General features: G+C 52.4%; 4 protein-coding genes across 10 annotated transcripts in view; 1 reads left to right on the forward strand and 3 right to left on the reverse strand.

Moving 5' to 3' along the window:
* Window positions 1-41: 41 nt before the first annotated feature.
* RPL36 (ribosomal protein L36) lies at window positions 42-1,233 on the reverse strand. The gene is given in 4 exon segments (XM_005901726.2): window positions 42-179; window positions 253-387; window positions 1,012-1,060; window positions 1,062-1,233. Coding segments are annotated over 4 exon segments (315 nt in total). The 5' UTR covers window positions 1,103-1,233; the 3' UTR covers window positions 42-89.
* Window positions 267-7,707, reverse strand: HSD11B1L (hydroxysteroid 11-beta dehydrogenase 1 like). Of its 7 annotated transcripts, none has more exons than XM_070373869.1 (10): window positions 7,474-7,707; window positions 5,709-5,795; window positions 5,495-5,625; window positions 4,759-4,870; window positions 4,267-4,358; window positions 3,870-4,131; window positions 3,594-3,759; window positions 1,282-3,491; window positions 1,012-1,104; window positions 267-387 (listed from the first exon to the last, which is right to left on the reverse strand). In XM_070373869.1, exons 2-8 carry the CDS (start codon window positions 5,779-5,781, stop codon window positions 3,296-3,298), a joined length of 1,032 nt encoding a protein of 343 aa, XP_070229970.1. In that variant the 5' UTR covers window positions 5,782-5,795; window positions 7,474-7,707; the 3' UTR covers window positions 267-387; window positions 1,012-1,104; window positions 1,282-3,295. The 7 variants fall into 7 exon arrangements, with proteins under 7 accessions (XP_070229970.1, XP_070229971.1, XP_070229969.1 ...); XM_070373870.1 differs by having other exon boundaries at window positions 3,870-4,032; window positions 5,709-5,827; window positions 7,474-7,706; XM_070373868.1 differs by having other exon boundaries at window positions 5,709-5,827; window positions 7,474-7,706.
* MICOS13 (mitochondrial contact site and cristae organizing system subunit 13) lies at window positions 5,938-9,782 on the forward strand. The gene is given in 6 exon segments (XM_005901723.3): window positions 5,938-6,031; window positions 7,932-8,256; window positions 8,908-8,930; window positions 8,933-9,084; window positions 9,248-9,299; window positions 9,559-9,782. Coding segments are annotated over 5 exon segments (354 nt in total). The 5' UTR covers window positions 5,938-6,031; window positions 7,932-8,227; the 3' UTR covers window positions 9,657-9,782.
* Window positions 9,783-12,666: 2,884 nt separating this feature from the next.
* The window catches only part of SAFB (scaffold attachment factor B), a 31,814-nt gene continuing 18,404 nt past the window's right edge, over window positions 12,667-26,076 (reverse strand). The window contains 17 exon segments of the mRNA XM_070373855.1: window positions 12,667-12,955; window positions 13,136-13,187; window positions 13,550-13,650; window positions 13,939-14,057; window positions 15,457-15,499; window positions 15,948-16,085; window positions 16,835-17,122; window positions 18,128-18,234; window positions 19,826-19,914; window positions 20,071-20,210; window positions 20,515-20,597; window positions 20,689-20,838; window positions 22,539-22,633; window positions 23,415-23,464; window positions 23,889-24,237; window positions 24,240-24,398; window positions 25,353-25,380. Coding sequence (XP_070229956.1) covers window positions 12,853-12,955; window positions 13,136-13,187; window positions 13,550-13,650; window positions 13,939-14,057; window positions 15,457-15,499; window positions 15,948-16,085; window positions 16,835-17,122; window positions 18,128-18,234; window positions 19,826-19,914; window positions 20,071-20,210; window positions 20,515-20,597; window positions 20,689-20,838; window positions 22,539-22,633; window positions 23,415-23,464; window positions 23,889-24,237; window positions 24,240-24,398; window positions 25,353-25,380 — 2,094 coding nt within the window. The 3' untranslated portion in view covers window positions 12,667-12,852.

A 26,076-nucleotide genomic window follows, 5' to 3' on the forward strand; every position in this document is an offset into this window, starting at 1 on the left:
ACGTGAACTACCCTTCAATTTCCAATGGCAGCAGAGAAACGCCGAGTTTTGGGCAAGATTTATTGTGATTGTGAACAGAAGGGAAGGGCTCAGTCCTTCTTGGCTGCCGCTTTCCTCATGGCGGCCAAGACGTTGCTCAGCTCCTCTCTCTTCCTCTTCGCGCGGATATGTGTCCCCACCTGCCGGGCAAGGAGGGCCGTGAGCCTGCGCCCCGAGTCCCAGACCGGGCCGCCGCACGGGAATCCCACCTACCCTTTTCTTGATGAACTTGAGGGCCCGCTTGTCCTTGGAGACCTTGAGCAGCTCCATGGCTCGTCGCTCGTAAGGGGCGAAGCCACACACCTCCCGGATCATGTCCCGCACGAATTTGGTGTGTTTGGTGAGACGCTGCGTGAAACAGGGGCGTCAGGGCTAGGGCTTCAGGGACCTGCCGACGACGGAAGGCCAGATCCCCCCCAACTCCTCCCACCTTCCCAGTCTCATTGGCATCAAGGCGGCGCGTCACGCCCGGCCCTTTGCACGGCCTGTCCTGGCACCCTGAACACTCGCCCTGCACACAGGCTGGGCACGGTGGAGTTGGGCCCGCTTAACCAAGAAACACACACACACACTCTCCCCTCGAGGCCACGATTCCTCAACATGAAAACCAAGGAATCCACTTTCCCTCCACGTTTCAACCCGGATCCAGGCACCTTCCTACTCGGCAAACTCCTGCTCATGTGTCAAAACCCGCCCCCAAGTCGCTCCCGCCCCAGCTTCCGAATCCACGGCGCGAGGAAGGGTCCTGCTACGTGGCCTCGGTGGGCATCCGCAGCAAAGGGGAACACACAGGAGGGTAACCAGCATTTCCACTCTCTCCTCCGGCCAGCCGCACATTCTTTTTTCCCCTGCTTAAAACACCAGGGTTCCCCCGGTCCTCGATACCCCGACGGAGCTCCGGGAGCTTCTGCCCAGGCCCTGCCCTCCGTCCGGGAGACTTCCTACCCACTAACCGCGCGCCCTGGTACTCACCCCGCGGCGGCGGCTGTGCCTCGGCTTGCCCACGTTCTTGGTCACCTTGACCCTTGTTGAGGCCCACGGCCATGGGGTAGCGCAGAGCCATGGCTGCGGACAGAAGAGGGGAGAAGGGATGTGGGTGAGCTCCGGCTGGGTCCCCACCGCCTGGAACACCGCGCTTCGGCTCCCACGGGCTCGCTCGCTACACTCAGCCATCCCTTGAGTTGCCTGGGACCCCCAGGGTTCGGATGGCAACGGATGCTACTCGCGAGAGAGTTCACTAACCTGTTGTTCCACAATGGCTGCCGCGGCGGAAGGACTTCAGACGAGCGGAACTCTGGGATATCTACCAGCTCGCGGGTGGAGCGGGCCAGAGAGGCAAGAATGGCTCGGCCGCCCCCTGGCGGCTTGGAGGAGTCCCTGCGGGCTCTCTGAGCATGCGCGAACAGACACCCAGAGCAAGCTAATTTACCCAGCGAGCCTTAATCTTTAGTCGGACTGGGGGTGGGCGTGACTATGGCGACGGTGCTTCCCTCTGCAGGTGGGTTGAGAGTTGAATCCTACCTCTTCAGCCACCCGGCTGGCCCAGCGCCAGGGACTCCACCTCCCACTACCAGAATTTCTCCATTTATAGAAGGATGACAAAAATACTACCTATTCCGAACTGAGTAAGATATAATGACACCTGGCACAAAATAAATCTTCCACTAACGGAGGAATTGGTTTTACGATACATGAAGCCAAGTTCTGGACTAGCGCTAAGGAAAGTGTTGTGATATAGTCCCCGGAGGCACTTGATATGTGCGTGTGTGCTAGGTCGCTTCAGTCGTGTTCGATTCTGTGGGACCCTAAGGACTGTAGCCCGCCAGGCTCCTCTGTCCATGGAATTCTCTAGGCAAGAATACTGGAGTGGGTTGCCATTTCCTCCTCCAGGGGATCTTCCCAGGGATCGAACCCTCGTCTCAGGTCTCCTCCATTGGCAGGTGGGTTCTTTGCCACTGGCGCCACCTGGTGTAATTTTAGGGGCAGAGATAGGAGGCATGGTGGGAACAAAACCTTTTTTCCCCCTCGTTTTTATCTTTCAATCCTGTTTATCACCAAGAGTCAATATCAGTTTGGGGCTGATCTGTTTGGGGGTTACCCCTTCAAACATCCGCTGATCTTGGCGCCTTGGAGAACCAACAGTAGCTTGCATTTTATAACACTGTTTTCATGCTACAGTTTTAATCTTTACAGTTACTTTTTCTTTATGCAAGCAGTGCTGGTATACCATTCTAAGGAAAGTCTCCATTTTAAATGTATTAATGTAAATATCAGTGGTGTGCAGATGCACACATGGCCTTAAAGAGGGATAGTCTGTTGTAGGAATCTCAGCTTCTGCCACCAACTTCCCCTGTTTCCTCATCCATAAAATGATAATAATGATAGCACTGACCTCTGGTTGCGAAAATGCCATGAGGTCACGAATGTCAAGTGCATAGCGCTTGATGCAGGTGATCATTACTGGGGCATAAATCACGTGCTTAGTGCTGCAAATAACGCCTTTGGCCCACAAGGGGTTCCCTTCCCTTCCATCCCTGACTTCCTGGATGAGGTCCACCTGTCTTGAAGCCTCCATTTCTCCATCTGTGAAATGAAGTTGAGCATTCTGACATAAATATATCATAGACATCCCTCTCCACCTCATGCCACAAACAAACTGGAGGAATCTGAACAGCGGATGTGCAAGGGAAGAAGGATTTTTATTATCAAATGGGAGGTTGGACCTAGCCTAGAACATGTTCCTTTACTTCTCCCTCTCCTCAGACCCCAAGAGCAACTCGAAAGCTTCAGGGGCTCCCTTGCCTGGGGAAAGGGTTGGAGGATGCTCTGAGGCTGACTGAGTGGAAAGAACCAAGTGGGAGGCAGTGGATTCAGGTCACAGATAGAGCGCGCTCCAAGGGTGGCTCAGTGGTGGTATGCGCTGTTTGATGGGGCCGGGGCTCTGAGACAAGTCACATCACCTCTCTGAGCCTCAGTTTGTCCATCTGCAAAATGGAAGCAACTCTTGTATCATCAGTAACAGCTAAGAGGACTGAGGTAATTGACTTCCGACTTCGTGACAAGATGCCTGGTACACTCCGAGTTCTGCTTGTTTTCAAGTGCTGGTAGTTTTTCTCGGGTTTACTTTTTTGTGTCTTGATGACTTTCTCTTGGCCCTTGACCACCTGCTCAGAAGTGTCTTCAGTGTGTGTCCCAGCTCCAGAAGGGTTGGCTGGAAGGTCTTCTGGGAAGATGAAGGGGCTTCAAGCCCAGAGGCTCAGGCAGCAGCGGGCGTCGTTATATTGAGCTCCTGGCGGACGAACCAGGCCCTTGAGTGTGGCATCCAACTGCGGAGCAGGCAGAGCAGGTGGAAGCGCCACGGGTAGAAGACCCCAGAGGCACGCGTGGCGCCTCCGCGGATTACGGCCAGGGCTGCCTTGGGCCCTGGAGCGGCCCTGACCCTCGTGATGCCCCTGGGGACGGGAGGGTATGATGGGGACTGCGGCTGGGGCTGAGCAGCCCGGCCACAGCCCTTCCCAAGCCAGCCTGGCCCCGCCTTGCGTCCTGGACCTCACCTGACTCCTTCGGCGGCTGAGGCACGATCTCGGAGACCCAGAACGCACATGGTAATGGCCACGTTCACTTCCTGCACGTCCAGCTCCCGCCGGAGAGAACTGAAGAAGCTGTCCAGCGCGAACTTGGCTGCCGAGTAGGGGCTGGAGAAGGAAGTGGGCACCCGGCCTGGGGGCGTGGGAGGGCAGTGGCTGAGCGGCTGAAGCCTTCCTGCCCGCTCCAGGCTCTCCTGCATCAGCCCTTGTGGCTTCCCCACGCCCCGCCCCACGTACACGCACCGAGCAATGAGGACACCACCACCAGGGAGCCCTTGCTGTCAGTCAGGCTTGGCAGCGCCGAAGAAGTCAATTGCACGTAACTTAGGAAGTTCATCTGGAGGTGGCGACTGCGAGTCACCGGGCGGAGGAGGAATCCAAGCCCAGACGGGGAAGGGGTGAAGGCCTTGGTAGGTAGGGGCGGGGCTTGAGGACTGGGACTGCGCTCCGATGAGAGTGTGGGAGCATTGGCCGGGGAACGGAGCCAAGGCCAAGAGGGCGGAGCCTAGAACCAGGAGAGGCGGGGTCTGGAGCCCCGAGGGGCAGGGCCTGATGGGAACGGGGAGACGGTGGAGTCTGGAGGGAGGGCGGGGCCAGGGCCACGAGGGGGCGCAGCAGGGACCGCGGAGGGGCGGAGTACCTGCATGAGCCAACGTGTCGACTGGGAGCTGCGGACCCTCGTGCCTGCTGGGGCGGCGCCGAGGTGGTTCAGCACCAGGTAGTCCAGCCCCCCTGGCCCGGAGAGGCCCGTCAGCCTGGAGCTAGTCCTTGAGGCTCCGTACCCCCCGGCCCTATGGGACATCGCCCCGAGCCCTGACCCCTGAACTAGCGAAACTCCGGCTAGAGCATGGACTCTGTGAGTTCTAACCCAGGTAGTGCCACAACTAAGATCAAAGAGAACCCGTTCTACTCCTTAACCGGGCCTCAACCCTCATTCAATGGGCCGGGTCCAGAGTTCCACCCGCTGGATGGGTTCCACCCACTGGATGCCATGAGGCTCCACCCCTAGCCACGCCCCCTGAGCCATACATCTCCACCCTCAGGCGGCTGTTACTACCACACCCCCGCCCCAATTTGGGTCTTGACCCTAAAGCCTAGACCAAGGTCCCAGACTCCAGGCCCCGCCCCTCACCCAGCTTGTCCAGCGCAAACTGCACCACGCGCTCGGGCACCTCAGGGGAGGCCATGTCCGCAGCGATGTAGAAGACCTTGGGAGCGCCCAGCTTCCGGCAGTTCCCTACCACCTAGGGGGGCCAGAGCTGCCCGTGGGCCCCTCCACCCCAGCTGGTCCCCCTCCACCTGTCGGCTCCATGAGGGCCCCAGCCTGAAGCCTCCCCTCCCCTTCAGTGAGCCTCGGGTTCCATTTAACATCATCCCCAAAGCTTTAACACTGGGATAGCAATCTGGCAGCTCATGGGCCAGAATGGGGGACATTTTTGCTTGTTCAACCATCAAAATTTAAAACTCAGGAGATTTAAAATAAATCTTGAGATTGCTGGCCTCTTGAAGTTTTGGAAGGTTTGTCCCCAGGAGATGTATACTTCCTTGAAGCAATACTGGGCTGTTGCTAAGAAATGTCTACCCACCTCACTTTTGTCCTTGAGAACCTGAGCTGTCAGCACAGCCTTTGTTCACTATCATTACCCTCCTTCAGTGAGAAAAACTCGCTTTACAACTATCTCACTGCTTCAGTCCCACACCAGAACTCAGGAGAAGGTACTCTTGTCTGAGTTGCAAATAAGGAAACTAAGGCTCAGAGAGATTAGGTGACTTGCCCAAGGTCACACAGGAAGCCCGGATGATTGCAGGGGTTCAAACTCAATCCCTGTTCCCCACTCCCCACCCCTACTTGAGATGGAGTGTCTCACCTGCTGCAGCAGAGCTTCGGTGTGGGCAGTGAGCACGAGGTGGGAGCCCAGGCGCGCGTAGTGATACGCCAGCTCTTCCCCTATGCCGGCACTGACTCCGGTCAGTAGCACACGGGCTCCGTGGAGGCTGGCTGGCGGTGAGCAGGGATGGTCAGCTTGGGGGATGGACAGGATAGCCAGACCATCCCTCCCTCCCCCACACCCGGGCACTTACCTGGGTCAAAGTTGTCATCCCAGTAATAGGCAAAGAACAGGGCTCCCAGCCCCATAAGGAGCAGCACCTTCATGGCCCTCCCTGGGTCTGCAGTGGGAGAGAGGGCAGCCCACACAGGCCTGGCCCAGAGTTAAACCCCAGTCACACCCATTTCCCCAATGGTGTCTTTGTTCGAATAGCAAGTGATGATGCCCCCAGCCCTGGCCCCTTTTTTTCTGTCCCCATAGCCACAACCTGGTCCAGGTCATCATCCAGCTCACCTGAGCCACTGCAGCAATCTTCTTACCTGCTGAAAACCCTGCCTGTTTCACTTAGGACAAAAGGTGGGTGACCAAAAAGACCCTGCTTGGATCAGCCCCTCTCATTCACTCTGCTTGGCCATACTAGCCTCGTCACTGATCACATGAACCAGCCAGTCACCATCCTGCCTCAGGGCCTCTGCACCGGCTGTTCCCTCTGCGAGGATGCTCTTCCCAAGTACAACCCAGTGGCTCTCTGTTTCAAGTCTCGCGGCAACCACCACCTCCTCAGAGGGTGCTTGCCTGGCCTCCTTCTCTACAGCACCTCTCTTCCTGATCCTCCTCTGTTCCTTACCTGTACAACATTCATCTCCTTCTCAGCACTTGTCATCCCCTGAAATGATGACTTATTACCTGTTCAGCTCCCTCTTTCCCCTTAGACTCACTTCCATGAGGGCAGAAAGGAAAAGGAAACCTGTTTCTGTTTTGCTCACTTTTTTTTTTTTTTAATGTTTTGGCCACGTGTCATGCTGCATGTGGGATTTTAGCTCCCCGACCAGGGATAGAATCCAAGCCCCCTGCAGTGGAAGCGCAGAGTCTTAAACCCTAGACCACTAGGGAAGTCCCTGTTTTGCTCACTTTTGATCTTCAGTGCCCCAAACCGCCAGACTTGTAGCAGGTGCTCAATAGATAGACTGATCCAGAGTGATAGGAGGAATGTTGGGAGGTGAGAAGTGGGGGAGCCCAGAAAGACAGCTCTATCTGGAGACACCCAGAAGGAAGTGGACACTCAGGACTGGCTTGGAGATGGAGGTGTCCATGTCATCAGGGTTAAGATGTGACTTCATCTGTGGGAGTCGATTTACTTGTATCTCAGGTAGAAGGCATAAGAGAGAAAAGCCAGCTAATTAAAGTGCAGGTGGTCATGGGTTTCCCCTGAAAAGGGCACAGGGCCATTCCATCTTGGGGTTTCTATCCTCTGAACTGCATGGGGCAAAGATTACAGGGCATAGGGATCTCTGTCCAAAAAAATTTGGCATGTCTCTTGCTGCTTCAAACCCTTCCAGGGTTCACCACTTCCCCGAATGGAGACCCAGCAGGTCTGGCCCCTGCCTCCCTGTCCATGCTCATCTCCCCCACGTCCCATCCATAAATCTATCAATTCTCAGAGAAGTGAACTCCTCGCCTTAACCCAGTTATGCCAGCATCCCCTCAGCAAAGAACGCTCTCCCACCTCTCCCCACTTCCAGGGAAAGCCTTGAAGCCCCTCAGCTCAACCCTCTCCTTAACCAGGCCCTGATCACAGCAGCCCCGCAGGGGTTATCTGGCAAGCTGGGTGGGCGAGGGGGCGGGGGTGAATGGATGAATGGGTGGATGAAATAGCTAGGATGTGATGGGGGAGAAAAGGGAGAACCCAGATCCTCGCAGAACCCACTGGCTTCCTGACATCGCTGGGCCTCAGTTTCTCCTCTAGACAAAGGGGGCGTGCGACCCACTTGCACGTTCCCAACCGCGCATTCACTCACTCAGGTTTGTTTCTCCCAACGTCCAGAGGAGCCGGGGGCCGGGCTTAGGAGCCACGGGCGCGCCCCTCCACCCTCACTTTACGTCCGTGTCCCCGGGGCTCGGACCGCGCCCCTCTGCGTAGGGTCTGAGTCACGTGACTCCGAACCGCCCTGCTCGGGGGGAGGGGCTAGACTGTGTGTTGCTGGGGGGAACTCAGCTCCAGGCGTTGCCAGGCAACAGCCTCCGGCCTAGCTCTTTCCCTGACCCCACCCCTTAAGGAAGCCCCAACCCCGACCGGATCACGTGACCAAAGCCCCGCCTATCAGACAATTCCGCCCTCGTGTTGCCGTGACAACCGGGCGGCAGACACTCTCTTCCTAGGTCTGAGCCCTTAGTCCCTCGCGCGGGTGGATCTTCTGGGTTGTGGCTCTCTCTCAGGCCTCACTCAACCTGACTTCTATTTCCCTCACGTCACCAGGGCCGTGCTGCGCCCGACTGCATTTCCCAGGAGGCTTGGCAGCTAGACGCGCCTCACGGGAAGTGCCGACTACTTTTCCCAGACAGCCTTGCGGTGGCCGGCCCTTGAGGACTAATCTTCGCGGAGACGTTTTTTGCAGTCGGACCGCAGCCCATCTTTGGTTTCTCGGAGCCGAGACTCCGACTCCCAGAAACCTTTGCGGCTGACAAGAGACTACGCGTCCCAGAGGCCCCTGCGGTGCCGCAACCGGAAGCGGCGGGCGAACCGAGTGTCCTTGCGCGCGGAGCCGAGCGATCATGGTACCCCGAGTTTGGTCGCTGATGAGGTTCGTGGGGTCACCGGGCGGGCCTCAAGCCCCCGAAGATGTTCCCTTCTGCGGGCACCCGACATCTGGTTTGCTCCCGATCGCCTCTTTGCTGCCCGTTGTGTCAGGTCTCCCATGTCTGTTCAGACAGGGTGGAGCTTCTCCACTTCCTGCTTCCTAGCGAGTCCTTGCCTTCGCACTCTGTATGCTAGAGCCCTCGGAGTTTCAGTTGCAGGCTCTATAATATGGGAGTGCCGCACGCATTTGTTGAGAGGTTAAATGGACACTTAGAAACCTCCCGCGGGTTCCTCTCGGAGCATTCCACGGGAACTGGAAGGTAGAAGGTGGTCAGACGTCTTAAGCCTTAACTTTTCCCTGGCCTCTGCAGGATCTCAAGTGACCCCGTCCCTCTCCATGCTTCAGTGTACCAGTTAAATGGCGCTGAATATTCCTGCACGCTCTAAATTAAGTGCTGTGTGTCAGTCCCGCCTCTGGGCTCCCAAGATGCCCCGCGCTTCCCCCATTAGCTGTCTGGCTTCAGGTGTGTCCCTCTTTGGACTGTGGGCACCCTTCCCCTAGTAGTCTAATCCCACCCTCACCTTTGCGGGCCTAGACCTGGGAGGTGGCCAGCAGTGTTTGTTGAGCTACTGTGGTTCCTTTCTCTGCCTGCAGGTTCCTCATCAAGGGCAGTGTGGCTGGGGTGCTGTCTACCTCGTGTACGACCAAGAGCTGCTGGGGTCCAGTGACAAGAGTCAGGCGGTCCTTCAGAAAGCCGAGGAGGTGGTCCCCAATGCCGTGTACCAGTTCAGCCAGTATGTGTGTGAGCAGACAGGCCTGAAGTTACCACAGGTACCCTGAGCTGGTATTGAGGCTGTGCCTGGGAGGGATGTAATCTCGGGTCCTTCAGCCCTGCTTGACATCCTCGGCACTGGATGCTGCTCTCCTGGCCTGTGAGGGAGGCTGGGCCTGCCAGGTCTTCTTTCACCAGCCCCTTCTCCCCTTCTCTCCCCAGCTCCCAGCCCCTCCAAAGTTTAACTTTCACATCCGCGACTCTTGGAATTCAGGTAGGCCCTGGTCCATCTGCAGGCAGGGGAGGGGCCCCAGATACCTCCCATATCCCTTCCTGGCCATTCCTTTTCATCACTAGCTTTCCTGCTCTTTGTACAACCCCCCTCCCCAAGAGCTAAAAGAGACAAGGGGGTGGAGATTCCAGGGAGTGGGGAGCAAGTGTGACCTCCATCTGTTTCCCTGTGTGGAACTGACAGCTGGTAGTGGTACCTCTAAAAGTCTCTGCTCAAAGTGCCTGGCCCTTCCTCCCCACAGGCATCATCACCATGATGTCAGCCCTGTCCGTGGCCCCCTCCAAGGCCTGGGAGTACTCCAAGCAGGGCTGGGAATACCTGAAGGAGCAAACCAAGTAGCCTGTCAGAGAAGCTGTCTGCCCCAGGTGGGAACAGGGGCAGGGGCGCCACGAACACCAGACTGGGACCCAACTGGGCAGCTCCTGGCCTTGCTGGCCCAATAAAGGACTTGGAAGTGTTTCTCAATCCATGTGCTGGACCCCTGGGAAATGGGCTTCTGGCTCCTGGGGGCCTGACCTTGATCGAAGGCCAAGGTCCACTCCTTTGTACCTGGACCCTGCCCACCAGTGGACCCTCGACCTGGTATGGGGAGTGGGAACAGACAAAAGCCCTTGGGCTCAGGGTTCAGAACATGCTGAGGGCCCATCTGGGTCTGGGGTCTCCTTGGTTTCTGGAGGGCTGAGCACAGGGTGGGGCAGTCTGGGGGCAAGGGCTGATCCACACGGCCGGCAGTCCCCACAGCTACTGGTTCTCCTCCCTGCTTAGCTCCCTGATCTGCATGTCTAGTCAAGTCCCTGCCCTTCACCCTGTGTCCACTCCCATTCCCCCCTTTCCCCACAATCTGAGGATTGCCGGGGAGCACATTCTGCGCCCCTGGGAAGCCGCCTCTGACATCCCATGCCTACTCTGGGTCAGCTGCCTGGTGACCCACATGTCTCCCCATCCAGCCGGAGTTCTGGGGAGGGTGAACCCTTGAGATGCTCCCTGTGAGGTCCCCAGCACCCAGCCACAGAAGGCATCCCACCATGATGGCAGCAGGAGAAGACCGCTGCCCCTGACAGGGTAGGAGGTGGATGTGGGTGGGAGCCAGCTGCCGGCCTGTGAAGCTACCCTGGGAGCAGGGAGCAGGCCTGGGTAACGACTGGTGCCCTGAGCTGGCACAGGATTGTCTGTCCCCAAGAGTTCTTGGGTTCATGTCACTCTAGGGGATGGAGCTCACTCAGGACTGTAAGCCAGGATGGCAGAGCAGTGTTATAGATGCGGGAGGCAGAGCTCAGAGGCCAGGGTGTCTCCTAGGCTTACCTGAGCGTAGGAAACTGCACATGTCTGTCCATGCACTCAGCCAGTAATGGGTGGGGAGGACTTGTGTACTTGGGAAAGGGATGACCTGTGCCACCTGGTCATTATCTGACAGCCTGGAGACTGGTGCTGCTCTTAACCTCTCTGTGCCGTCGTTGTCAGACCCAGATCCCTGTCCTTCGACTTGTATTTGTTGCCAGTGACCAGCTCCCTGCTGGCCCCAACTGTGGGGCCACTCCCTCCATCTGCTCCCCATAGACCATGTCTGATGACATTATGGACCTTGCTCACACACCTGTGGCTCCCCCACCCCTTAAGACTCCTCAGAGGGGCCCCACCTCCCCTCTGTCCTTCTGGGACACACCGGAAGCCCTGTTCCCAGAACACAGCTGCCTTTCCCCTGTTGTGCGGCCCCTCACTAGGCCATCTCCCCTGGCTTAGACGCCTTCTCCAGGAAGCCTCCCCTGCCCCCTTCCTCCAGTGCTTCTCAGTGCCCTGTCACAGTGTCCATCACCTCGGGGCACATTTCCTCAACTCGGTATCACCGACATCCAGGAAGGATGAATCTGTGTTGGGGTCACCCTAGGCATGGTGTCCAGCAGTGTCCCTGCCTCCAACCCCCAAAATACCAGTGGCGCCTTACCCACCAATGTCTTCTGGTGTTGCCAGCTGTCTTCAGGGGACACAACTGCCCTATGTGGCTGGAAGTCCAGCCAAGTATATAATGCTTCCTTTGGCAGACTGTGGGGCGTGGGGTCTGTTTTCTGTCTTTACCAACTTCTAGAGGCCATTGCCCCTTACCCACCCTCACAGCCAGCAGGGTTGTCTTCCTCTGTCATGTCTCCAGCTTGTCCCTCTGCCTCCATTTCCCTTGTAAGGACACTTCCAATAAGAGGACCCACCTGGGTGACTCCAGGTGCTCTCTTGTGTGAAGCTTAACTGAGTCCTGTCTGCCAGGTCCCTCTTGCCCAGTCAATATGGAAGAATTATGACAGGGATGTGCCTGGCCTGGTGGAGGTGTATTCAGCCAACAGGTGAAAAGGCCTGTCCCGTGTCTGTCTTCCCTTGACTGTGGGCCTGGGGGGATGGGCCTAGTCAGCTTTGGTTGTTGGTACATCTCAGCCTCCAGAGAGGGCCAGGCCAGACCCTACCTGAGTGTGAGAGATAGAGCCAAGAAGCAGGGCTCTGACCACTATTCCCCTAGGAAAGTGGAGTGGGGTGGCCCCAGCCCCATCCACACAGACCCAGGGCCCCTGGAGACAAGGCACATAGTTGACCTAGGGAGGTGGCACTGCCCCATTACACACTGCATTCTGCAGTAAACCTGGCCACCCCTGGAGTCCAGGCAGCCCCTGATCCCTGAACATACCTGTACCTTGCGTGGTGAGACCCCTCCCCACTCCTCCATCCTGACAACTCCCCTTCCACTTGGGCCCTGCCCACCCCGCCCAGGCCTACTTTTATCACTTGGTGTCCAAGAACCCTTCTGCTCCTGTCACAGAACATGTGGTCATTTGTCGTTCACAGTAGGACACAATCTCACTAAAGGAGTCAGATTTCAGAGACAAAAAGTAGGTGGTGGGAGCCAGGGTGCTGGGGAGTAAGTGCTTGATGGGGACAGAGTTTAGTTTGGGAAGAGGAAGTTCTAGAGATAGACAGTGGGAACAGATGTACGACACAGAGAATATACACAATGCCACTGAATTACACCCTTAAATAGTTAAAATAGTAAATTTCATGTGTATTTTTACCACACAAAACCCACATGGGGCAAGCATCTCATATATGGAGGCAGAATGTGGGCGATGGGATAAACACTAGGCCCCCAAGGAGAGACAGATGGCTGAGATGCATAGCCCAGACAGTCCTCTGAACTCTGGGCCTGGGCTCATGTTGGGTGTGCTGCTGGCAAAGTGCTTCTGGAAAATTCAACAGTCCCTGAAAGCTGCCCCCTTCCAGCCTCTTTCCCTGAAAGAAGAGCTGTGGCTTAACATCGATGAGTGCAATTTCATTTTACTTGAGGTAAAAAAAAAACACACAATGCTTTAAATAAAGGGTACTGGAACAGAAACACATTTATTACAAAAAACCAAAAAAAACAAACAAACAATTTCACATTGTATTGAGCTACAATATGGCAGGAGATTAAAAAAAAATTATTGTACACAGTTTAAGGGAACTCTTAACAGAACATATTCTTGTTGCCACGTGACGTGTAACACAGGAGCCCAAGCACTTAATAGCGGCGAGTGAAGTGGGCGTCGGTGGGTCTGCTCCCAAAGCCACCTCGCGGGATCACGTGGCCCCGAGAGGCCCCCCCAGGGGCAAAGCTGCCGCGCCTGGAACAAAGGCAGATTGTGTTTGTTTCCCTTCAGTGGGCTCTGCCCTGTGCCCAGTCTCTTTGGGGCTTTCTTCCCTCCAGGGTGGCACGAACAAGGGTCAAAGGTATACCCTGTGAGCAGCAGTGACACCCGCCAGAGCCTACAGGCAAAAACGAGACCAATGATGACAATCCTTACCCGGACATGCCTCCCCGGTTCATCATGTGACCAGACATACTCCTCTCACCACCTACAAAACAAGAAACACTCTTCACACAGTGCCCTGGGGCACAGGACACAGAGATCAGAGGACACAGGGCTCAGACTCAGGGCTCCAGTCCCTGTCTTAAGACCCAGGTTCCTGGTGCATACGTGAGCACATGGGTCACACATACCCACGGTCCTCGCTAAGTCGAGGCAGAGAGAGAGGCGCTATGGCACCCACAGCACCCCTCCCACCCACTCAGGAGCCCCCAGGCCCGCCCACCCACCCACCCAGTGCAGAAAGAGGTGGGAAAAACAGAGTGCTGCTCCCACCCTCAGGAGCAGGGGTGCCTCTAGCTGCCTGGTGCTTCTGCACAGACGCTGCAACTGCCGAGAACCGGCCCTCACCTTGCCACCTCCTGTGGTCCCTGTCCATCAGGCCTCCGTCAGCAGCGCCCTGCCACGCACGGTCCTCCTCTATTCTGCGGCCGTGGTCCCCCCACTCTCGTCTGCCCCTTGGAGAAAGACACCTCTGATTTGGATTGCCCCCACCTTGGCCTTCCAGGTCAGCAACAACACTAAGTTTGGCATTTTGTGATCCCAGCCCTCTGAGCAATGGAGGGCTGCAGGGAATGGAACTGGCACTTGGTCCAAGGCTCTCCAGAGACTGGAAACAGCCTGGGCTGCAGAGCCTATACTCAGTTTATCTCCAAGACCAGGAGTCCTCAGCTGGATACATCAATTAGGCCAGCTGAATGTGAGGCCCTGGTGGGGACCATGGGACATGGGTCACAAACCTGGGTGGAGGAGGGAGCCCCCGGCCTTCACTCATCCTCTTGTCGGAGCCGTAGCCGCCCCAGCCATCACGGGAGTCGCGACCATGCCGCTCTGGTCCTCCGTGGCGTTCAGGGTAATGCTGGATGTGAATGGGCCAAGATGAAAGATTTTAGTACAACCCTGGATCCCACGGCCTCTGGGCAACAAGTTAATAATAACAAGGACGGTAACTCAGACAGAAGCCCCTGTAGGTCTGAGACAGTGCGAACAAGCACTGTATACACCTTCTGGGGTCTAGAGGCCTTCAGCTGGCATGACACAGCTGCACCCTGGAAATCCGCTCACATCCTGGGCAGAAGTGCTCGTGGAGCCCAAGACTGAATTAGATGCTCCCTAACCAGCAGGCAGAGATTCAGGCACCCATGGACCAAAGGGTGGAGGGGTCAAGTGTCTGACCCACAGCAGGAAATGATCACGATGTGCCAGGTGCCTGCATGCAGAACATAATCATGGAGTCACCAGGGATAAACAGCCTTTTGATTTCAGGAGGGCACTAATCAGATGACAGAAGCCATCCATGTTCAAGAGCAGCATGGCAGGACTGGATAGACACACGCAAGTCATCTTATTTAACACCCCCTGCTCCCTTACACAGCTGGAGAAACAGGTTCAGGAGGAGTGGGAGCACCAGGACGTGACCCTGCTCTGGATCCCAGAGAGGGACATGTAACTACCATGATGCTGCTCAACGTGTCCATCACAGGAAACCCAGGACACCAGGGGCACATTCAGCTGTGTGTGAGACGTACCTCTGGGAGGAGAGAAACAGGAATCGGGAGAGGGTCATGAACTGCTCCTGAGGCGGCAGGAAAGGCCTCAGGAGCTTGGCCACTCCCAGCCACGTTCTCAGGCTCGGAGGGAGGTGGACAGTATAGCAAGATGCTGTGGTCAGACAGCACCAACCCCCAGGGTGGCGACTCTGTCTGCCTAGTAACGCCTTGACCATACCTTCCCTCATCTTTTACATTCTCCAAGGAACCCACTAAAAAGTCAAGGCTCTTTGGAGAAAGTTTCTCAAGCTAAATATAAGAGGAAAAAAAAAAAAAGGAAAAAACCGCACTTGTTTTCTAATGTGTTAACGCTGCTAAAGAAAAAATGCGTGGGCAACCACTGACACTCCAGGTGCACCTGGAGCCCACATGAGGCGTCACATCTGGCTAGCACCATGGGTCACACCAATGTTCCAACAGACCCTGGCAGGCTCACGCAAAGCTCTCCAGCACTTTAGTACCCATGTAGTCACAAAGATGTATAGAACCTCAGGGTCAAGGCTATACGAGGCTTCAGAATACCTGCCTGAATTCTGGGCCAGCACAAAGTACAAGCTATTCCTTCACACTGTTGTTCCACAGGCTGCAGGTGCCACACTCCCTTACTCCTCATCACTCTAACTTGGGTGGAGGAGGAAGCAGGCATGTCAAAAAAGAGAGAATCAACTGTACAGGGAAAATAGGCTAAAATCACAGCTTCTGCCTTACCTGTCCTTCTCTTTCTCCCATGATTGACCTTGAACCTTCTCTCCTGAAAAAGGCAATTCAAATGAAATCATGAGGCGGAATATAGGTTGGACAGATCCCCAAATGGAAAACATTTCCCAAGTTGAACTCAGGTAATTCACACACACACACACACACACACTGCTGGTTCAACTGGGCTTGAGACCTAGAAGTGCCACTTGAGATCTTCATTATGAATGGACCAAAAAAACAAAAACAGGACAGGGAATGTCCCTGTGATCCAGTGGTTAAGACTTGGGCTTTCAATCAAGAGGATGGGGGTTCCATCTTTGGTTGAGGAGCTAAGATCCCACATGCCATGGAGCAATAAAACCAAAACATAAAACAGATACACCATTTTAACAAATTCAAGACTTTAAAAATGGTCCACACACAGAACAGAATGAACCAGAGCAAAAAACAAACAAAACAACAAAACCCCATGAATTAAGTGGCCAGGGTGAGTGGCTGACCTGTCAACAGAGTGGTCAGGGTAGCGGCCCCGGTCCCTGTGGTCAAAGTCGTGGAAGCGGTCCTGACGATTGAAGTCAGAGTGGTAGCGCTCATCCAGGGCTGCCCGCTTAGCTTCCGGCCAGTAAACATCATCTCGCCTGGGGTAGGGGGGCGGGAAGCAAGAAAGGTGATTTCTCCTCCTTAATGGATGACCTCTGTGGAAGCTGGTAAACTAAACCCTCAACAGTCCAACTGCCCCATCACTTCAAAGAATGAGAACTAACTTTATCCATAGAGTCTATTCTCTGCTACTAGAGGGGACAGTGCCTGGAGGGGTGATGTGGAATGTGACTGAAAAGCTCCATTCTCTTATCCAACATACCTGAATCCCCCAAAGAGAAAGCTCAGGTCTCCTTACAGGAGGGGATCAGTGAAGTGGATGTCAGATCCCTTCTGGGAACTGCTCATGGTCACAAGGGTTGGCAAGTCTATTAGGACAGTTAGTGCACTAATTGTCCTGCCCCATGCAGATTTGACTCAGGAGACACCCAGTGCAGAGGACTATTAGGAGCACTTGCAGTGTAGCGGTTCAAAACCATTTATATCACTGCAATGATTTCAAAGCCTGGAAAGTGTGTGTGTGTGTCTATCTGTGCTGGTACTCAAACCTAATGATTTAATAAGAACCACTTTCACCCACTGTTTCTCAAACAATCTCAAACCACCTCAGGTTTCCATATAAAGTACAGAATATCAAGGTAAACTATAGCAAATACTCATATGCTTTTTTTTCCCTTGTGCTTCTTTTTAAACAAAAATCACTCATTAACAGGGTTCTGGGGAACATGGCAGAGTTCTAACGCCACGGGCCACCTTAGGGGTGGCAGTGTGCTGTGGCATGGCTTACCGCCCATAGTCATAGGGCCTGCGGACGGCGGGCCGCCGCTCCTGCTCATAACGCAGCTCCTGCTGGCGCCGCAGCTCCTCACGCTCGTGGTGGATGCGCTCCTGCTCACGACGGCGCTCATGCTCCACACGCCGGCGCTCCCGCTCCAGCCGCTCCCGCTCCATGCGCTCCCTCTCTAGGCGGTGTCTGTGGAAGGCCAGCCTCTCGCGGGCAATGAGCAGCTTCTTACGTTCCTGCCGCTCCAGCTCTGCCTGCATGGACTGCTCACGCTCGCTATGCTCACGCAACCTGCAAGCAAAGAGTAGAGGCTGCAGGGATCCCTGAGCTGCAGCAGTGCCCCCTGGTGGGATTGGGGGTGCCCTTGAACTGCAGATAAACTTAGTAACAAGCAAGTGCCAGAGGATGGTGGAGTCAGAAGGTTGTACAGGACCCACCCTCCCTCCCGGCACTAGGCTGAGACACTGACAGCCCAACTTTTGCAGAGATACTGATGATGCCCACCATCTACTTCCCTCCAATCTCCTGTCCATTCTCTGCTTTGTTTACTGACAGGGAATAGTACCAGCAGAAATGCCTTATCTAGTCTTGTTTTCTGTTTGTGTCAAGGACAAATATTTCTGTGATTTCCTTGCTTCAGGGACCATGTCTTGGACCCTGCGCATCCCCATCCAAAATAGAATAACACCAGGATTTTGGGAAGGAGCCCATGAAGTGGAAAGGCCGGATCACCTCTTTCAGTGCATTCATCTGCATGGTCCTGATCCTTGGTAAGACTCAATGATGTTTTATGACCCTGCTGAGCCACTTCTGTCAACCTGGCTATCAGGCTAATTTTTGTTTATTTATTTCAAATCACCTTTATTCCTATCTGTCACATATCTTTGGTCTTTCAGTGCTCAGAAGGGAAATTTTAATTTAGTCAACTCCTTTATAAATTTTTAGTCATTTCAAAAGGTCAAACTCAAATAGATTTACTTTTGCATCACACAGATGAATTTAACTTTTATGTTTCTGTGCAACCAGCAGTTTATGTTGACGTGGGTGTCAGTAATGTGAGCCAGAGACCCAAATGATGCTCCGAAGGCACAGACCAGTGACCTGAAGCCACTGAGGAGAGAGCCTGTCCTTCTCTCAATACTGGAAAATGTCATGATAAATATTTTTATCATGTTAAAGTAAACATGCATGAGGGTCGGTTTCATTCATCTATTTGCCAGTTACTTCACCAAAACTGTACTTCTGGCTGATATGTGTGTCGCCCAAATCAGTCAACATCCCTGGATCCCAACTCACCTGCGAGACTCCGAGTCTCTCGACTTCCTCGACTCTTTGACTTCATCAAAGGACACAACAGACCGCTTCTCTCTGCTGGCCGATTTGCGATCCTGGCTCTTAGATACCTGGTTCACCAAGAAGCATTGACAAGTTAAAGCAGGAAGAATCAACTGTGTCCAGGTCTAAGCATCCAAGATCAGAAATGAAGCTGAACAGCAAATGAAATAATCAAGTAACACTGTATTCTCTCTGGAGAAATCTGATCTTGGCTCACCAAAATCCAGTCACAGACTCACTACCAAGCTAAACTGGAATCCATTGCCTAATTTCAGTAGTCAACATTGAAAAGAGTTTTTTCTCAGAAACTTCATTTAAGATAAAAAAAAAACAAACACAAACTTTTTTTCATTTTGTCAAGTGCATCCAAAACACATTCTTTAATATTAAACACCCAGTGGTGCCTAATCAAGGCCACTTCTGCCATGTCTGAGGATTCCTTATTTGTGCCGAGGGCATTAATTTTTGATATCTATTCATCTTAGGCCTTGAATTCACACTTCGATTTTTCCATTTGACATCTTTTGTTAGAAAGAAGGGAGAAATGATCTGATAGTGAAATATTTGAACACAGTGCAGATATGAAATGCCATACACAGAACTCGCAGCTTGTAATTGGTCCACAACATTCATGAGCTTAAATTAAATGGCTGGTCATCTGGCCAGCACAGGTTAACATGGCAGGCCTGAGGCTAGTGGTGGGAACTTTGGAATTCAGAGTACCCTCGCCAACAGTTAACTGGCAAAGATGGCTCACTGTGCCCTGACCATGCAAACGATGGTTTATGCTGAACAACTGCTTTCCTTCTGGGAGTTAGGAGAAGGTACGTATGTGACCAGCCTCAATAAAAAGCCTGGGAACTGAGGCTGTAACAGGGCTCCCTGGGCAGAAGCGTGACCCTTGTGCTGCTGCACTGTCCCTGCTTGGGGAGCCATCTTGGGAAGGAGACCACAGGGAGCCAGCAGAGTGCCCTCCAGACTCTGGGGCTTTCCCCACCTGCCTGGCTGTGTGACCTCCCTGCATCACTGCAGCCAACCTTAGGCGTAACTACAACTATGTGCTGAGCCCAGTGGACCCTGAGTGGCTCTGGAAATGTGGGTAGTCTGGGGGACCTGGGCCCACATCCATCCTAGTTGTAAGGCTGTCAAGAGTTGAATTATGAACATCCAGAGCTGCCCGTGACCCTAAAACAGCAGGCAGAGTGAAATGGTAAGAACCTGAGATGGGGACTCTGTGGATTCTGTGGCTCTATGCAGTGTCTGCACGGAGACAATGCATGGAATGAGTAAGATGGAGATTGGGCGCAGAGGCAGCCAGAGGGCCGGCTCTGGCAAGTGTGGGTTACGAATGCACGATGGAGAGCTGCTGAAACCTGAGACCGGCAATGAACGTGGACTGCTGTGCCCAGATGCAGGCAAATAAAGCCAATCACATCCATAAAATGAATTTCAAAATAGTTTTTTTTTTTTTTTAAGGGCAGTAATTCTTACCAAAACTATAAAGGAAAGCCTTTAAACCTTCTCAATTTTAAAGTTCAAAAAAACCCTCCATTTTCAGAAGACTGACAAGCTTTTCTCAAATTACACTCAAGAATCCCCTAAAACACACAGAGAACTGTCAAAGGAAATAAATAATCCAGGCAGGAAAAGAATACTCACTCGCTCTTTGGATCCCAAGGTTTTGACACTGATAACAGGCACACCTTTAGATTTATCCATCACCACTGTCCGCTCAGTTCCTCGGCTTCCTATAGGAAGAAAGGAGTCAGGTAAGAAGGGACACCTCGTATTGAGAGAAAAGTACTCAACTTCAAGGAAAACAAATGTAGTTTGTGTTGCCCATTAACCACACCAGCCAGGAACAGAAGCCAGGGTGCAGTCTCTCACACCCACTGGTCAGCTACCTGACTTTGTGGCTCGAGAGCGCTCTGAAGAGCCAGGTTTCTGATCATCCTGGTCTTCACTCTTCTCTCCACTCCCGTCTTCACCCTTTTTAGCATCATCTTTTCTGTCAGCTTTCTCTTCCCTCTTGAGGTTGGCAGATCTGTAAATGGCATGCAGATACAGATATGTGTGAGATGAAACACTGAGGGAACCACCCAGCCAAGACTCCTGCAATGAGCACCGAGTGAGGATGGGGCTGCCTCGGAGGCAACCACAGGACGGAGAACATGCAGCCTAGGAGAGGAACTCGAGACACCTCTGAGGACTGGCGGGAAAATCCTCCAACAAGTGCACAGAAGGCAAGGGGGTAAAAGCCTCACAGCCTTTCCCACCCATGGAAAAGTGAGAACAAGACATCAAGAGAAAGGTCATCTTGGCCATAATCCCCTCGAGAAGACTCATACCTGTCAGTATTGCTGGATTTTTCTTTTTTCCCCTCCCCTTCTCTTCTCTCAGAGCTTTTCTTCCCAGCAGGTTCATTTTTCACCTGGGAAAGAGAATCAGGTGAAAAAAATCAGTTGGGAGTATTAACTGATTTTGTAACGTGGCTAGATCCCAGGAAGAAAATGGTCCCTTACTTTTTCCACTGAGATCATCTTCCCATGGAGCTCTGTTTTGTGCAGGTGGTTGATGCATTTTGTGGCCTCTTCCACTGTGGACATGGTAACAAAGCCGTAACAGCGTGCTCCAGGACTCCGGGCACTGGTCACAACTTTGGCGCCCACCACCTTGAAGGAAAACACATATGTACATCTCAGACATGAAGACCCCACACAGACCCTAATTGTGGTTCATGCCACTTCCAAGAGATGCCAAGAACAGGTGGACAACAAGTGGCAGGTAAAGGATGTGGAGGGCAATCCACATCCAATCTGGCTGCTCCTACTCCATCATGGCTGTTTCTCTAGGGGACCAGGATGACAGTGAGGTGGAGAGAGGAGAGTGAAGCTGAAGGCAGTGTCCTGTCAGAATTCCATTAATACTATGTAAACCTTGAAAGGAATGTTTCTGAATATGCAGTCAGTCAGCCAGTAAGAAGAAGACATACCTATAGAAGGAGAGGGACATAGGACAGGTTTACAAAGAGCACTCTGGAATGCAGAGCCCACCCTACTACTCACAAAACAAAATTTACGGGTATGTTTCAGGTGCTACAGATACATCCTGTACATGCTAGATGGTAGTTAACTTGACCCAACAGCAGCAGCAAACTGAGGCTAGGGACACCCATTTAATGGCAGAAGGCCCATGGCTCAGGAGAGGTCCCAGTGTGTCAGGAGCCATCACTGGTATTCATCTTTATTTTGCCACATGAAATCTGAGCCCCAAAGGAAGGCTTCCCAGGGGCCTGGCCCTATTCAATCCAGATTAAGCCTGCAGTGTACCCAAGACACTGCAGGTTCCAGATGGACACTTCCCTGCAGGGAGCAGACATCTGCTCTGAGGGCCACTGGAGAATCAAGACATGGGTCCCACTCCGTAATGCAGATGTCCAGGAAGTTTTGAGTTACTGTGAGGAACATGTCAAGTTTAGTTTTCCTTGTTAGTTCCTGAACATCAACAGCCAAGATCAAAGATGTTGGTTTTCTCCATTATCATTTTTGAATCCTAACTGTAAATGAGGGCCTGTGCTAAATCTTACTTGTCAAAGCAGACTGAAGACAAGGAGGTGTGGGCATGGCAGCTTATCTGGAGAAGAGTCCAGGAAGCACTGGAAGGAGGAGGGGGAGAAAGGAGGAAGAAAAGGCAGCACTCAATGTGTGTGTGTGTGTGTGTGTGTGTTGGGGCGGGGGGGCTGTCCACCTGGGCATCATGCCCACCTTTTCATGCCAAGGGACAGAGGGAAACAAGCAGGTGTGGCAGAATAGACACAGGCAGAGGTAGCCAGGACGGGGTGAAAACAGGGAGCAAAGACAGGGCTCCTGCAACTCTGTGAGCCCCACGTACGGAAACAAGGCTCCCATGGGACCAGCAACTTGTCCTGGTGTGGCAGAGCTGTGCTGCTAAGGCTGCCCCTAGGGGTGCTCCACAGGGGTCTAGTTGAAAGATCTTTTCTACAGCTTCATCTACCGCTTCTGTAATCACCACCATCTCAGAAGAAGGCAGACTGTACCTTTGCTCAGAACTCCCCATGCCACAGTCTTCCCTCCCTAGGTTTAAGGCTGGAAGCCAGATATGGACTCATTAAACTTATCAAATGACTTGGTGGACTGGAGCCAGGGAAGCACAAGATATACAAAGTGGATGTGGGCTCTGGGAACTCCCGCTGGCCTCACATCTCTTTGAGTGAGGGTGGACCCAGCACAGGCCTGCAAACCTGTGAGTTCAAAGAACTGCAAGGTGTTCAAAGTCCTCACTGCCAGGGACAATGATTTGCCACATAGAGGCCATGTCACATGAGCTCACAAGTCTCCTCCCCTGGTCTTACCTTCCCATATTTGCTGAAAAGATTCTTCAAATCTGCAGCTCTGGTGGTAGAAGAAAGTCCACTAACCCAGAAATTCCTTCCACAACTGCTACGACCTATTTTAAAAGAAAGTTCGGTCAAAAACAAGATACAGACAAAATCCTGAGTCTTATGTATCTTAGAATCATTCCCAACCAGACACTCTCCCTGCTTGCTCTAGAGGCCAGCAGTACAGAGAAGGCTGGGGCTGGAGGCCAGCCTGCTGTCCTGACATGAGTTCTAGGGCTGCACACAGGGTGGATAGAACCAGTGGCAATGTCCCTTAATGACTGGTCAGGGCCCACTGGGCCCGTGGCTGGGGTAGCCATCAGCTACCAGATGGCACCACCCATCCCAGTGAGGTGACTTTGGAATGTAAGACAGAAGCTGTCACCGTGGAGCCTGAGATACATCCTCTCCCCAGCTTCTGGCCTTCTTCGAACACCGATTAAGGATGAGTCTGGAGCAGCCAGCAAAACTACTTCTCAATCAGCAAATTAATAAAGGGCTCTGGTGTCGATAAATCTGCCACACCAGGGACCCACCAAACCCCAGTATCTGAAAACTCAAAGCATTTTCTCCATCTGCATGTGTCACTGTGTCCAAGAAGTTCACAAATCAGAGAGAAAGTCAGGATGGAGGAGCTCAAAGGACTCTGGCAAAATCAAGTAAGTGTCCAAATCAAATCGAAGTGACAATTCCGCCCTGCAACCCAGAACCCGCACAGTGAGGAAGCAGGTGGCCAGAGTGGAGAAAGGCTTTGAGACAGGCTCACAGGCCTGTGAGGTGTAAATGGGTGTGTGACGGCTAGAGCCGACTAGAACCATCGCTCCCGGGGGTGCCACCCTGCTGACTTACCCTTCTCCTCTTTCGAAAGCTTTTTTGTATCCGAGTCATCTTCGACAGAACTAGAGACAAAAGACAATGTCACTCCAGAAGGAAGAAGCAGAGAGGAAACTAACTCAAAATTATAAAATATGTGCTGAGGTTGCATACCTACCCGAAATTTAGTTCTGAAAAAAATGATACCCCTACAAACGTGTATGGGAAATCTGACCTAACCATAAGATTTCAGACCCACAGGAGTTAATTAATTCTGCTGGGCTAAAGATAATTAGGAAGAATTAGAGAAAACAACCATGATAGGTTGAGAAAAGAAAAAAAGATTATGTAATCAGCTTAAAATACACAAAGAGAAATCAAACATTCTTTAGAGGTAAACTACAATTGCATCAGTCTGGCTGGCCAATTGCAGAAAAACAGCTCATGTGTGTCATTAAACGACCAATGAAAAGGAGATAGCGTCTGGTCTAAAACTGAGAAAAAACAAACCTCATTTTCTGATCAGCGCCCTCACTGGCTGAGGACTCTTTAGGAGCCGGAGGGACTTCATTACAAGCTTCAAAAGCAAACTTCTTCACGTCTTCTTTGCTATCCCCGGGGTCCGGGCTTGAGGCTTCCGGGGGCGCTTCCGCGGCCTCCTCGCTACAGGCTTCCGTGTGCTCTGAGGCTTTACTACTCTGCTCAATTGGCTTCTCTAGCCCTACAGGCTCACAGTCCGTCCTCTCGTCATCGCCTGTCTGCTCCACGGGCTCCCTTTTCACTACCGCTAACAGGGTGTCTGCCTTGCTCGACTGAGCGTGTGCTGTTGACTCGTTGGCCAAATCTAAATCACCCTCCTCGGATGGGCGCTGTCAAAAAGGTCCTCTTCCTCCGCAAGTTTTCTGTCTGGCCCCACGCTACTTGTTTCCTGTGCAAATGGCTGCTCCAGCTCGGAACCTTCTTCTTTTACTGGCTCAGATTTACAAGTTTCCCCCAAAATGTCGAGTATTTTCTCATTTTCTACGGATTTAACAGGAATAGAATGGCACAAGGTTTAATTACCAGGGAAATAAAGCAATCACAAATGCGGAACTGGCACGGCGGCCACACTAACACGAAGAGAACTGCTAGCTACACAGAGATTGGAAAACCCGCGGGTACACACACTCAACACTGGTTACACTACCTGCACTCCGACCGACTATAGAGTAAGCCTCTATGCTACATGGAAGAGAAATGAATGCATCCCAGAGACTTATTTAACCCCCAACACCTTCTGGCTGATTCTTGACAGTCTTCATTCTGTCGGCGTGTATATATGACTCTTCCAAATTTAGCTTCCAAAGTCCAAGTTGCTTAACTCAGTGTATCACCATTCACTGAACAGAGCTCAATTTCCAAATTTCTTTGAATTTCTTTTAACAGAACAGTCCGACATGAAAACCAGAATCTCTTCCATCGGTGCTCTGAGATATTTGTAGTCCAGAAAGTGAATAGTGTTTGTTTGGAATTCTTATGAAGAAACCTTTTCTTTCTTCTGGAATCCAGTTATGTCTTAATGTTTTAAAATGGTATCTCCATACCACTGCCTGCACTGCCTGAATTAAAAACCACAAAATTAACACACTGCCCAGTATCACAAGATCTGTTTTGTGGGGTACAGAGGTATTGGCTTTTGAGAGGCATCCAAACTCTCTATATCTGTTTAAGTGCTGTGTTCATTTAAAAAGGCATGAGATAATCTCATCTCACCCAATATACTTTACAAAATGAGAAATCAGCCACTTTCACAGATCTGGTGATATGGCTGGGTTTCCAATCTCTATGATCCTGGTATATTTGGATCGTAAACCTTTAAAACAATGTATACTACAGTAAGATAACTTTGTAAAATTAAAGATTCCCAAATTAGAGAAGGTGGAAAATTAGAATGACTCCAAACCCCAAGATGCTAAGTTTTTCATTTAACAGTACCTGGCTCCGTGGATGGCTCTTCAATTTCCTGAAACAAAAAACATAAATAAAATTGTGCCAGATGGATGAAACCTAGAGTTTATTTACACACCCTAAAGTGTAACAACTAAGAAGGGAAGTTTTAAAAACACAAACAAGGAGCCTCACAAATGCAACAGGTGGAGGAACCTGCTTTTACCAGGCAAAAGCCTGCAGGAGAGCTGCCACCCCACTTCATCCACCTTAGCCCCAGGCCCCATGTCCCAGGCTGATCTCAGGGGGATTGCTGTCCATCATTACTCTCGTCTGCTTCTGCAGTTCCCAGTGCCTGGCAACAGTATCATGTTTAATGGTGATGAACCCATCACATGCTTATCTGTCCTTCTAAACTGTCTTATATGCCTGGAGATCAGTGCTTTCATTTTTCTACATTGAGTTTCTAAAAGAACGCCTAACATATATTAGGAAATTGTTTTTCACATAATCAACATAGCATTTGTTTCCAAAAACTCAAAAGATGGAGGGAAAGAAGGCATGGGTGGCTTGACACCTGTTCTTACTTTGCACAGTGGTCTTACCGTCCCTGCCCACTTGGTCAATCAGAGCCCTACAGTATCACACATGCCTCCTTATCTCTTCCAACCACCCACCCACCAGACCAGCTCGAATTCCTCAACAATCCCAGGAACCCCTGTGAAGTCACACCATTGCTACTCCTCACCAACAACAGAGTTTGATTTTACTA

This window comes from Bos mutus, chromosome 7 (assembly GCF_027580195.1).
Source record: "Bos mutus isolate GX-2022 chromosome 7, NWIPB_WYAK_1.1, whole genome shotgun sequence".
In the NCBI taxonomy this organism is placed as follows: domain Eukaryota; kingdom Metazoa; phylum Chordata; class Mammalia; order Artiodactyla; family Bovidae; genus Bos; species Bos mutus.

What these genes read in the sequence shown, in the direction of transcription:
- HSD11B1L (XM_070373869.1), bottom strand. Translation starts at nt 5,781, where the DNA reads ATGAAGGTGCTGCTCCTTATGGGGCTGGGAGCCCTGTTCTTTGCCTAT. An exon ending in GTTTGCGCTGGACAAGCTGG is followed by an intron (nt 4,359 to 4,758) that starts GTGAGGGGCGGG and finishes TCTCCGGGCCAG; the next exon opens with GGGGGCTGGACTACCTGGTG. An exon ending in GGTGGTGTCCTCATTGCTCG is followed by an intron (nt 3,760 to 3,869) that starts GTGCGTGTACGT and finishes CCACGCCCCCAG; the next exon opens with GCCGGGTGCCCACTTCCTTC.